The sequence below is a fragment of the Anastrepha obliqua genome, chromosome 4 (assembly GCF_027943255.1).
Source record: "Anastrepha obliqua isolate idAnaObli1 chromosome 4, idAnaObli1_1.0, whole genome shotgun sequence".
In the NCBI taxonomy this organism is placed as follows: Eukaryota; Metazoa; Arthropoda; class Insecta; order Diptera; family Tephritidae; genus Anastrepha; species Anastrepha obliqua.
Genome location: NC_072895.1, coordinates 93,614,418 through 93,628,119, shown reverse-complemented (window position 1 = coordinate 93,628,119; position 13,702 = coordinate 93,614,418). Strand labels below are relative to the sequence as shown.

The 13,702-nt window shown below is 36.0% G+C and overlaps 2 protein-coding genes across 3 annotated transcripts in view; one reads left to right on the top strand and one right to left on the bottom strand.

Moving 5' to 3' along the window:
• Positions 1–1,320: 1,320 nt before the first annotated feature.
• On the bottom strand, positions 1,321–4,371 carry LOC129244506 (eukaryotic translation initiation factor 3 subunit B). The gene is made up of 4 exons (XM_054882169.1): positions 4,163–4,371; positions 3,639–3,954; positions 2,019–3,571; positions 1,321–1,940 (listed from the first exon to the last, which is right to left on the bottom strand). The coding sequence occupies exons 1-4, from the start codon at positions 4,272–4,274 to the stop codon at positions 1,852–1,854; spliced, it is 2,070 nt and encodes a 689-aa protein (XP_054738144.1). The 5' UTR covers positions 4,275–4,371; the 3' UTR covers positions 1,321–1,851.
• A 1,714-nt stretch (positions 4,372–6,085) lies between these two features.
• LOC129243750 (sprouty-related, EVH1 domain-containing protein 2) overlaps positions 6,086–13,702 on the top strand; it is a 50,969-nt gene continuing 43,352 nt past the window's right edge. For both annotated transcript variants that reach the window (XM_054881022.1, XM_054881021.1), the window contains exons 1-2: positions 6,086–6,832; positions 7,977–8,592. In XM_054881022.1, coding sequence (XP_054736997.1) covers positions 8,573–8,592 — 20 coding nt within the window. In that variant the 5' untranslated portion in view covers positions 6,086–6,832; positions 7,977–8,572. The remainder of the gene's footprint in view (positions 6,833–7,976; positions 8,593–13,702) is intronic.

The window sequence follows — 13,702 nt, the reverse complement described above, 5'->3', positions numbered from 1 at the left end:
TCACTCAGACACCATTCCCCGCACACGTGCAACAACAACATTTATACTAATACAATTTATACTACTGCAACAACAACAAGAGCGCTGTTGATTGCCGGTCGTCTTCGTCTAGCATCAACTTAACAAAGTTACTGCTACAACAGCAACAACAACAGCAGGCCCGGGAAAACTTTTTGTTTTGACAGGTTGAGTCCAGAGGAAGAGAGGTGCCAGATGGCGTATGTGAAAAAGTGGTTAGTATGGTGCGGGGAGCCTTCCAGTAAACTAGCCTTGTCTAGTGCACCGTACCTATTTTGCTTCAGTTCTTGCCAGCTGATGATTTGGGGCATCTACGACATCCACCCGATATAAATCCCTTCATTTGTGCAACCTGTTGTTGTTTGTTGTTGTAGCAGCATAAACATTCCCCATACTTACATACGGGGAATGCTGCTGGAGTGACAGTCCTTGGCCGGATATAAATCCGGGTCGTTTCGGTAACGTAGAACCGACTGTCGTGGAAACGATTTGTGCAACCTAAGCACCTTTGGTGTTGTCGTTTTGTAGTGATGCGCGGACAACGTACAGACATTCACCTTTATAGTATAGAAGATTACAATTAAGATTCTTCAAAAAATTTACTTTATGTGTGTATCAGGCTTTTTATGTGTTCTTGTAGCAGTAACTTTGATGTTATAAAGATTTGCTTAACAGTAAAAATAATAAAAAAAAATTTTGTGTTGGCTCGAAAATGGAAGGCTTCCAGAGCGTAGAAACTTCGTAATGCTAATGCATCTGGCACAGATTATTATTTTTATTTATTCCACCTAGACAATCTTATAACATTTTAGTGAAGAATATTTTCATTCTAACTTACATTTATAAAATTTTTAACCTCTTTTGAATACTTACAGAATCATCCTTCTCTTTCCGTATTTCATACCCTTTTTTAAACAAAACATTTGCAGTTACTTTCACCTTAACGAATACCGACAACTCAACTCTCCCTCTACAATCTTACACTCGCCTTTCGCCTTTAGCCTTTCTTCACGCCATTTGCATACTAAATAAAAGATTTACTTTTTGTTGTTTTTTCGTTTTTCTTTTGCTTAAGGCATACAAATATAATGCAAATTTATATTTAATTTTGTTAAAAATTATCATAATGAGTACAGCATAACTACAAAGGGAGACATTCACTAGATGTTCTAACATTTTTGAGAAAACTGCATTTCTATATATAAGTGTAAATGTATGTGTATGTGTACTGATACGATTCATTCGTATTGAAATAAAGTTAATTACAAAGAAGAATAAAATAATAAAATGTGTTTGTATATATATATTTTTAGTTAAAATGAATTTCAATGCTTTATATTGTAAAAATTACTATACAAAACAGTGTTACGGAGGGAGCTGCGTAAAAACGTCTGAGAAAATTGCAATTCAATTTTGATATAGTATCGAAAATAGTTTTAAGTGAAAGTATACAAAATGGGACGCAGTTGTTGTTGTACGTAAATGCGCCAGTTACGCGTGCAGCGTGTAAATTGAGTATGCCAAATGCGTCTGAAAGAACTATTTTATAAGTATAAATAATAAAAACAAGCTCGTTTAGCGTTTATTATCCTTTTTTTTTTGTTTTGCTAAGTATTGATGGCTTGTTTCGCTCTTACTTTGTTTGTTCAATCAATTTTGATGAATAAATATTGTATTTTATATTTTTGAGCTTAAACACAAGGTTTGTTTTTATGTATACGTAATGGATATTTTTGCCGTTATTGTTGTTGTTCTTTTTGTAAGTCTCAACGCCTTTGTAAGTCAATTGCAAAGGCGTTTGCTTTATTGGAAAACTGCGGAAATATTGTTCGACTACTCGAGCACAGTTACTTCTTCCTTGACTAAAAATTCAACGATCTCCTCATCAACTTCTTCCGTATTTAAATTATCAGTGTCAATATCTGTAAAGAAACAAAACGTATTCACAATTGATATAACCGTTGTTTTTGTTTTTTTGTTTTTGCGTATTTTATTCTTACGATTTCTGAGCTGCAGGCGGCGGCTCTTTTGCTCTTTCCATTCGGCAATGCGCTTGTTGCGGTACTCCATGAACTGTTCGCGCAATTGTGACCGTTTTTCGAGCAATTCCTTAGATGCGCGTGTAAGGCGTAAGCGATCCTTTTGTTCGAATATTGGATAGTATTTCTTCAAATTTTTCTTGATTTCCTTTTGTTGTGCTTCAGTTAACAATGTGGGCAGGCGTGGACGCCATAAGAATTGCACGAAATTCTTCAGTATTGTACGTCGTATGATACGTCCTTGGAAGGTGTACATGTTGAAGCCAGTATCCTCTTTTACCTTCCACGCCGAAACTCCAGTCACAACATAGCGACCAGTTGGATCCCATTCGACTTCAGATGCGCGGAAATGATCAGGTGATGCAGATATAATGAAATCGTTATTGGTGTCTACAAACTCAAAGGTGCCCATAGAAAGATTTGCCATTACAATGAATTGGCCTCGTGGTGACCAGAACAAGTGCGTGCATGATTTCTTTTCCAACTTCTTAACAAGTGTTGGCTTCACACCTTTGTTCACCTCATAGAAACTAACGTTTGCGTTACTCTGCTCACCATGGATAATGGAGAATTTATTACCTATAGGCTCCCAAGCAAAGGCGAGAATCAATTCACGAATTTCTACTGAATCAACTGGGATTTCCTTCTCGCGCATATGGAAAATTTCGAAATTGTAGAACATACCGAGGAATTTCACATCCAATTCTTTCTTATCCTTCTTTAATTTCGAGTAACGATCGACTTTAACGCAAAGATAGTCACCAGATTTCTGCCAATGTAACTTACAGTCGGCCACATGGAAGAGGTTTTTATTTCGTATTTCACGTTTCTTGGGAATCTCCATAAGTGTGACACGGGCGGGTATCTGGTTTTGTTCTTCCACCCAGTATGCGATAACATTGTCCGTTGGGGACCATGAAAAGCCGCGAATTCCAGGAATTTTGATCGACTTAAGGTCAAGTAAGTAAAATGATGGCGTTTCGTAAATGTGAATTGAATTATCACCCAACCGTGCGACGTACCTATCGTCGTGAGACCAGCGGAACATCGATAAAACAGACATGCCATCTGCGACGAATGAACGTTTTTCAACACCGGTACGTATATCCCAAATAATGACCTTTTGACCAGTGGGCGTAGGTCCGTAGGTGACAAGGTAATTCTCACAAGGTGAGAACTCCACAAATTGCGTGCTTGGATGCGGGAATTTCTGAATTTTTTGGAAGCTACTGCCGCCCCAAATAGCCACACCGGGTTTGTGGAATGTGACTACATAGGTTCCAAGTGGCGACCATTTCACAAATGTATCAGTAAAACGTTCACGAGCCTCCAATTCAGTGGGTTCAGGAAGAGTGTTTTGCCAGAATGAAACTTGCACGGAGTTTGGAGCTGTTTCAGCGGCGACACTGAATTGATCGTAAGCGTCCGGATCCGTGACGAAATTGTACAAATCATTCTGAACTTTAAAGGGTTGCGGAGTAGGAGGCTCCCACTTTTCGGGGATGTTCTCATACCTAATAAAAAGAAAGTGTACACGTAGCAAATCTTTTATAACTTCAGTTCATTATTTTTTTAACTTACTTCTGAAAATCGGTAAACAAATTAACGGCGAAAGTATGGTTTTTATCAAGGCGATGGTTATTCAAACCTTTTACGGCCTCCTCAGCCATGCTTGCGTTTTTGTATTCCATAAACGCATATCCTTTCGTTTTACCTTCATCGTCAACAGGAAATACAACATTCACTATCTCACCGCACTGTGAGAATAATTTTTGAATAACGGATTTCAATTTTTCCAAACGAGATGGCTCTACTTTTGGAATGTTGTCGACAACAACAACACTTTCAACGCCATCTGTCTCCAAGGGCCGCTGGGCCAACATGTTGGCCAAAAGTTCTGCAAATTAAATAATTTCTTTCTTACCATAATTATAAACAATGAATACCACAAAAAGTCATTTCTTAGTCAAATTTGTTGGACAATTTTCCAAATTATTCAATTTTCTGCGCTCATTGACCATTTTTGAGGTTATGTTGCATATACGGTGCTTGGCGTGCAAATTCATTCATCTGCAGCGGCAAAACGGTGCTGCGCTGGCACTTACCTTCATCAGGGATGTCGTCCACATATCCCTCTGGATCGTCGAAATTTGGCTCCTCTTCATAATCGCCATCATTTCCGTCGGCTCCGTACTCCTCACTTTTCTTTTTAGCCATATTGAAAACACAAATTTGCAGTTTTTCTAAATTACCGACTGCCTTAAGTCATCAAATGTACGCACATCGAACGAAAAAGAAATTGTTGCTGATAGGTTGGCTGCACTGCAAAATGAAATTCACAAACTGACAGAGGAGTTGTCAAACAGATAAATATGCCTTAAGGGAAACGAAAGAAAAAGCAAGCATAAAAAGAAAAACTGCGATATATACAAGATGGGTGTTGTTTCTTTATTGTCGCTCAAAGAGTTTGAGGTTTGCTACAGATGGTCTGGCAATTAGTTAAAAGTGTTAAGTTTTATAAATCTGATATTAATAATTAGAAAATGCATAGTTTTTCGATGCGAGCATGTGTCCTATTAGTGACTGAACGTCAAATTTGCATACTTCGCTTACAAAAACAAAAACAATTTTCATTGAGAAATAGATATGTCAGCACATGCGTATTGCTTGAGACTCTCAATCTCTGTATGCGAAACGATTTTAAAAGGAAATTCATTCAGAAAATATTTGGGTTTGGGGTAGCCGTGGTTTTGATAGTATTAACAATAAAAAAGTAATATTAAAATTGTATTTTGTGTATATACTACATATAATAAAAATATAAATTAAGTACAATAAAAATGTTTTAAGAAATAAGACCCAATGGTTCTTTTTTTTATATTAGCAAACGAATAAGAATCACATGGTTTTTGTTTTTATACGATTTTAACTAAATCCTATTGGCTTTTGATACTCAATGCTCAATAGGATGATAAGTTTCATAAGCCCTAAATTTCGAACGATACCGTTTCAATTCTATTAACATTATTTACATACGAAAGGTGGTTAAAATAAAAAGAATTTGATATACATGTGATAAGGTATTTTTAAGACAGATTTGATGTATAAAATCGGTAAAACTTTTACCCCATTTGCAACCCTGTATGTTGTGTGCGAGTCCAGCGACTAGAATGGAAAACGCGAAAAAGCAAAGACCCGATTTACACGAGGAGACATCTGGAAGGGAGACACTGGAAATTCTCTTTTGATGTTTCATTCGCGTTCACACGGGTAAAAATGTTTCCGCGACATTTTGACATTTAATACTTTAGCATCGTCTGGTTCGGATGTATTCTAGCACGCGCTTACATGTAAAGCAGAGAGCGTTCGACAAATATATGAATGAAAAATGCAAACTGCAAACAAATAATAAATAATTTGTTGTTTTTTTTTATTGAAATATATTTATAAATTCTTATACTTGAATAAAAAAAATTAAATTAAAAATACTTCATATGTAAATAATTAACTTAAAATTAACTTGAGTATCTAGAAATGCAGGGAAAAATTAGAAATCAACATAAACATGTCCCATAACTATTTACTAGCAAAAATAATCGTGCATTTCTCAAGCAGCGTTCGGATGTTTGTCATCGTTGTTATCTTCCGTTTGATTGAAAACCAACACGTAACTCAGAACCTTCTCCCACAAAAGGAGAAAACGAATGAAGCAACTGTCAAAAATTGGAAAGATTGGAAATACGAATAAGAAGAGCAAAGCGTGTCGCCGAGTACGGGAGACAAAATCCCTTCTCTCTTCCCCGACCGTCCTTCACCCCCGAACAAAATGTTTCCCTTCCAGATGTCTCCTCGTGTAAATCGGGTCAAAAGCAAACGAAAATATGAGAAATTATACAATGAGCAACGACGAGTAACGACCGCGACCGCGACAACGACAACGAAAACGAAAACGACAAGCAGCGGTGCAGTTACAGCGTTACGTCGCAGTCACAGCGGACAGACGGGACGCAGAGAACGTTAATGAATAGTAGTGAAGGCGAAAATGTCCAGGAATTTTTTTTTATCAAGGAAAAAATAAATAAATAATGTTAAACTAATAATGTAGAGTACGTCGCATTGATCCTGACGATGAATAAAGTGAATGTTAGGTATGAAAATCGGAATTGAAAATGAAATGAGGTGATTGAAAAATCTGCAGAAGCAGATGAAAATTTGAAGAAGAAGAAGAAGCAGTAGCAGAAGTGGAAAAGTTGGGAAAATTCATCGGTGGTGTCTGTGCAAGTGCAAATACACATATGTAGCTCAAGTGTACGTGTGCGTGTGCGTGCGTGAAAATTTTCAGTGCTCTTCCAAAACCGACAGTTCGCGTTATCCAATATAGAGAAAAAATTCCGATACACGCTAGGGATTGTTGCAAGCGTCGCGCCCAGCAGCAATGGCGTTTTCCTATGTACCACATACTATGTACTTTCAAAGCTATTTAAACAATTAGTTGCAAAAAAAAATTAAATCCTTTAAATAAGATGTTGATAAATAAATGACTTTTAACAATGAATGTATTTACATTTACACTACAATTGGGAAAAATATAGTGTGTACAAACTGAGGAAAATTAAATACTTGAGATAAGTCAATTTATGCCCAGCCCAGAAGTGTTACGAAGAATTAAAGGACAGCGATGGCTATACGAAACTTCGCAATGATTGCATGAAGGACCGAGGTGTACCTAAGAATGAAATTGGTGATGAGGCACATAAAACAAGCTCGAAAGATATGTAATGGTTAAAGCTTTCTATTAGTTCCCCTTTAAAAGTAATTCAAAAATGTCTTAAAAAATCTTAACTAATGGGCCCTAAAAATTCTTAAATTGTTAAATCTTTTCCACTCAAAATCATTGAAGATTCTTCTTAATAACAACCCAAAAAAAATTATTCAAACGCAAATTGAAAAGGATGAGCCGAATTGCGTGCAAAAAATCGCGCAGAAGTTTTTTGGCCAACGAAGGTTGTAGCAGTAGCGGCAGTAGCATTTGCTCTCTCCTCTGCAAAAACATGCGTAAAAAGAGAGCCAGCAACAAACTTTCCTGTGTGTACATAAATTTCATTGTGAAAAAATTAAGGCAAAACTGCTGAGCACAACGAGAAATTGGAGCGAGCAACAACATTGATAAAAGACACGCAATAAAAGTACATATGTAGATATGTACATATTTATATATTTTCAAGCAACTCCAGCAACAGACGCTAAAACATAGCAAAAACAACAAAACACCTACATCCACGAAATAGTAGTAAAGGCAGAAATAAGAGAAATCGCCCAAAATCTACCTTGTTCTTATTTCTGCTTCTACTGCTTTACTCTTGTTCATCTTTTATTTTCTGCGCTTTAAAGCGTACAGCAGTACAACACAGCAGCATTATTTTGCACATGTTGATGTGGTTGTTGTTATTACTTTTAGTGCTGCTGTTGCGTTGGTTTTTAGTTGCTGGAGCAACATTTCATTGCTGTATCTACCATCTGCTGTTTGCTGCTTTCTGTTTTCTGTTGGTTGATGGCTGTTGTCGCTGCTGCTGTCTGTCTCAATTGAATATGTGTGTTGGAGTCGTCGGCACAGAACGGTCTGTCTGCCTCTTCGCATTCTGCTTGTTACGAGTATTGATATTGTTGTTGGTATGAATGTAGCACAGAATTTTTGTTTTTTGGCTATCATTTTTGGTCAAAACCACTTCTGCATCGCCCACAAGTTTGAAGGCGCCGCCAACAACAATTACTGATTACTGCAAAGCAGAATTTTTCAATGAGGTGTTGCGCTGAGTTGTCAAGTGGCAGCACCAGAATTGAAACGAATAGCAAAACTGAGTGTCAATTCAACAAAATTTTTAACAGTTTAATTTTGTGTTCTGAAAAACGATTTTTTAGGCTGAAATGTGAATCATAAATAAGCTTCCGTACAGTGGTTTTAGAGAAAGATAAAATCGCAGTTGTTAAGTGTGTAAATTATTGTAATTGCGTACGAACAGTGATAGCGGCGGCCAAAACATCACCTTAGCAGACGATGTCCAATGTCTTCAATTAATACGTGCCAAAAAAATACATTTTAGTGAACCATTTCATAACAAAATAAAAATATAGAAAAAGCAGCGAAGCGCGAATCTCTTCTATCCATCATCACAATCACATCATATCAAATAATTACTGAGCGACATATTTACAACTCTACGTTAGACGAGGCCAGTCGGTCGGTCACTGGATCCATCGATCGGGCGATCGTTGGTCAGTCACTGGGTTCGTTCGTTAAGTCCTTCGTTTGGTCCGTAGCCAAAATTCCCGCTGTAACTTGCTTTCAATTAGTTACATGGTTTTGGGTCTGCAGTGAAGGCGTTCGGTCGGTCCAGTCGGTTGGGTCCAGGCGGTCGGAAGTTTATGCAGTTCTGAATGTCTTTATGCTTTAATCATGGTGAAATTGACCACCGACACAATACGCTACCATATTAGAATCTTTCTGATTACAAATCATGACAGAAGGACATGAAAGGTATGTGTTTACATTCACTTTATTTATTTCGTTGTATGTACTATTATAGATTTCGAAAACTAACTGTACCTTATAAATTACATGCAAAAATTTTATTCCATATTACTGCAAACATTTCACTTTGGTATTTTAAATATCTGTGTCCGCAGGCTAAATCAAGTGTATTTAGCTTGCGCTAAAATACAAAACAAAGGAAATTACATTTCATATTAAACTAATAAGTATAGGGTTTTTCAGTAAGAGCGCTTCAACTTTCGAACTTTTTTGAATAAAACACAAACGGTTTGACTTTTTTAACTAATTTTTTTTTATTATCGAGTTTGAACATATACATTTAAGTATGAAATTCGATGAATTGAATTGCATGACCACCGCGTGCACGTTTTACGAAGTCCAATCGTTGAACCCAATTTTCGACCACTCTTTTGCATAAATCGGCCGAAATTCCAGCAATTTCGCGTTCAATATTGGCTCTGAGCTCACAAATAGTCGCCGGCTTGTTACTGTAGACCATTGACTTCACATAACCCCAAAACGGGACGGCTTGTTAAATGGACCGTAAAATGGCCGTAATGCCCTTAAAGTAGGAGCAACAGAACGATTATTTTCATAAAAAATTTGCACGATTTGCAATCGTTGCTCAAGTGTGTAGCGTTCCATGATGAAATGTATACTAATGAAGTTTACAAATGACAAGCGAAAAATAAAAAATATTGCATCGTTCGCCCTCCCTATCGGAAAAAAGTTGAAGCGCACTTATTGAACAACCCTATAAATATTTAAGAATAAGAAGTAATTTAAGGGGGTCTTCTGGTCTCCAGCGAAAAAAAAATCGATTTTTTTTTTGCATAATTTTGTTGTATGTTTATGCGAGAATACGCCACAGAAAGGATTTTTTGAAAATCGCATTTTTTCACATTTTTCTGGGCACCGAAGTGTACCCTCCTCCGGCCGTTTTCATCATAAACTTTATCTTTAAACGCGTTTCCCCGAAAATCGTGTTTTTTAAGCATTTTGGTCACACTTTTCATAGTAGTTATACTCCGATTTCAATGGTTTTGGTCTTAAAAGGTTCGGAAAACTTACCGCTAAGTTTCCCCGTGTACGATTTTTGAAATTTTTTTTCATTCCATTTTTATAACCTTTTAAAGTTCAAAAAATGAGCAAAAAAAAATTTTTTTTGCAAATTGTTGCATAACTTTTGAAAAAAATTAAAAAAAAAAAATCTGTCACGGGAAAACTTAACCAGGGCAACTCTGAAGACAACGCATGTCTAATTTTTGCTTTCTGATTACCCAGGTGGAAAAACCGTGACCAAAATGGAGACCTGTTTCGTTTGGAGGTGGACGTCTTCAGCGCCATTTCAAGGTCGTTAATTTTTTTCAAAGTCAAAACCATTTTTTAAAAGCTAAGACATGTACCTTTAAAATAAAAAAAATTTTTTTTTTAAATATTCACAGGATTTGTCACAATCAATCCCCAAAAAAACCCTTCATTTCAGGGCCTCGAGACCAGAAGACCCCCTTAAGTTAAAAACTGGGAAAATCCCACACTTCATAAAGATGACGAGAACTACAGAAAAGCCTTTGGGTGCTCAAAGAAAATGGAGAAAGTGCTATTAAATATAGCATTCAACCCAAAAACAGAAGCGTAATTTTTAATATAATATAATAATAATAAAATCAAAGGCAAGTCTGTATCACATCAAAAAAGATAGATTTGTTTCGACTTCAGCCCTCAAAGAATATAGTTTGGATGTTAATACCTCTACAGCAAAAATAATGATTAAAGACCAAGTTGCAAACAAGATTTCTCCGAATAGTCGATAGCACAGTACCAGACTAGTTGTTATAGCACCATAATAGGTCGTACTATCAATCACTGCCTACAACTCTAACCTTCGGGCACTAGACAATGCTGGTTGGGGTTCCATAAAGTAGTCAGGTTGTAGTTGAAACCTGACGGGCAGAACAATCCCACGCGTAAGAAGGAATTTAGCTAATTGGGTAACAGATATCCAACAGCATCTCCATAAGCCGGTGAACGACTAGACATATCTCAAAAGATTTTACACAATCCATGGCCAGTGGCGGTTTCAATCGCGAGCACAAGTATCTAAACCTCAAGTACGGAGAGTACAAAAGTTCCGGCACCTATAAAGCTAGGTAGCAACATAAAAACTAATTCCTATCCATTGTCTGATAACTTCATGAAAATGCTATAAAATTATTCCGGAATAAATAAATGGTAGTGTTTTTTACAGATACATGAATGTACGTTAAATGACAAAATTCTACTGGCCTCTAACTATAATTTCGCGATTCTTAATGGAAGTATGGCAGGTCATTCTAAAATGAGTGACGTTAACTCTTAAGGGGTTAGGGGTAGTCAGAGGCCCGAAAAAATGATGATTTTCACGAATTTTTTTTTGCTACTTAATTAATTTATTTAACAAAAATAAAAACATAGCATAAAAACATCATGTTTTAACTTGACTTCACCAAAATTTCAAAAAAAAAAAATTAATAATTGCAAAAGTTATCGCTGATTGTGTGAAGCCCGTTTCTCCAGAAGTCCCTTGCGGTGAACATCACAAGTCCTTGCAGATTCATCTAAAACCAATCGGATGAGAAAAATTATTTTTATTGATAGATAATCTCGAGCCGGATCGAAGCTTTTTTTTTTTTCAAAATGAACAAAATGGCGGCCTCAGAAAATTTTTTCCAGATTTTAGAAAAAAAAACCAACAGTTAATTGTTAAAAATAAATCAAAATTTTTGAAAAAAAAAAAAATCCTTCGATCAGGAACAAGTTTTTTATGTTTTTCAAAAGCTGTATAAATTTTATTGAAATCTACGTAGCGGTTTTTAAGTTACAGTGTTCACCAGTTTGAAAAACATAGTTTTGAGAAAAACGCATTTAAAGTTTTGCTATCGGCTCCGGAGCGGCCGAGCGCCCATTGTTAATTGTTGAATAACTTGAAAAGTATTTGTCGGATTCACTTCAAATTTTTACACAATATTTTTAAAACATTATACTTTAAGAAAATGCAAAAAACAAAAAATCGATTTTTTGAAAATTCTGACTACCCCTAACCCCTTAAGGGGTTATATACAGTTAGAAGGCCGAATAAAGGCAAATTTTCCAGAATTTTTTCTGAGAAAATTTTTAAATTTATCTAAAAATTTGTACACATATTATTTTATCTTTTAACTGTATTTTAAGACTTAGTATTAGTAAAAATATTTATTTGGAAAGGAGCTACAGCTGATCTCCGGGAGCTGCTTTAAAAAAACTCGTTTTACGGGGACCACTATATTTCTGAACTTGTTTCTCTGACCAAAAATTCGGCCTTAAATTTTTAATTAAAAAAAATTTTTCGGTGAGAAAAAAACTTCGATTAATTACTAAAAAATATATTCAAGAAGCTTGTGTTGAATTTTGAGACAAACATTTTAGCCGTTTTCGAGTAATGTTGGTCACCGACTTTGAAAGCACCATTTTGAGAAAAACGCGTTTAAAGTTTGAAAAGCACTTTACATAGGAGTTGTCTATTCCAGGACCATGTAATACCCCCTTCGCCGCTTCGGCAGCTTCTAATAGCTCGAGCTGATGTTGTCTGCGGGCCGTTGTTCCATCTCGGGGGCTCTCAGCGCGCTCTGAGATCGGAAATCTTCACGCGCTACTCATCTTTTTCGGCATATGAATGCGCATTGGGCCCAAGTGTAATTCCTATTGCCTTCATATAATACAATAGTGATGCCTCCATTCTTTCATGTATGCAGCGATTTCCACAGTTTTCGAACCGGCCGGAAAAATGTTGGGATTATACGAGAATAGGTCAAAATACCTCAAGATCATATTCGGGAAGCATGTAACTCATTTTTTGACCATTTGAAGGCTATAGTCAAGGCAAAAGGTGGTCATATCGAGCTAAAGGGGGGGTAAGGGATAAACGCTAAAAAAAACACTTTTTTCATGAATTTATTGTAGCGAAACGGTTCAAGTCAGTTTATTAAAAGTTGTTGCATATTATAAAGTAACATTTCAAGAATATTTGATAAAATTTTCATGTAAAAATATTGCAAAATGCGCGAATGAGAGCACATTTACGTAGACGTCTTTTCAAAATCACATTTTGCAGTAGTCAGCATATCTCAGCGTAGAATCATCTGAAATCAAAAAAATCGAATAATTTAGTTAAAGTATGAGTTAAACTTCCTCCCAACGTTTATTTTGACGATTTATTTTCATTTTCAGCCATTTGGTAGTCGTTTGAAGTAAAAAGTGATTTTTGACGAAAAAATGCCGCCATTTTGTAGGTGTAAAACCACCTTAATATAAAAAAAAATGGCAAAAAAAAACGTTGGGGGGAGGTTTTTTATATGTAAAATATGTGTGCAAAATTTCAAAAGGATCGGTTGAGTAGTTTTCAAATGCCAATGACTACGCACTTAAAAAAAAAAAGGTTCGAGAAAACCGCGTTTAAAGTTTTAAGTTATCTCGGGAGATGTTTGAGGCGGCTCAGCTTTATGCTCTATAACTTAAAAAGTTTTGCTCGGATTGACTTAAAATTTTAACACGGTATTTTTGAAATGTTTTACTACAATAACATGCAAAAAAAAAAAAATCGATTTTTATCCCTTTCCCTCCAAAACAACCAATCAGAAAAATATCAAGCAAAATTATTTTTATTAATTTTCTATCTCAAACCGTTTTCGAACTTTGCATTTGGGTCATAGGTGAACAGCTTATGCGGATTATGAAGTCTAGAGTGGGCTATAAATAGTGGGAAATAGGAAAAACTAAGATTTTTTAGATTAAATTTAAGCAAATATTCGATTATTAGTGACGAATGAGAGTGGTGGCGCGGCCTGGGGGATGTGGGAAGGGAGTTCCATCATAAAAACATGGCTATAACCGTCATTGGGTGAAAATATGAATGTATAAAAATTTTTACGTCATTTGGTGTTGTCGTTTCGTGGTGATGCGCGGACAATGTACAGACATTCACCTTTATAGTATAGTTTAAGGGGTAACACCACTGTACACGCGTAAAATAAACACGATTTTTAAAGAATTTTTTTGTATAGAAGGAAAGGGAAAACAA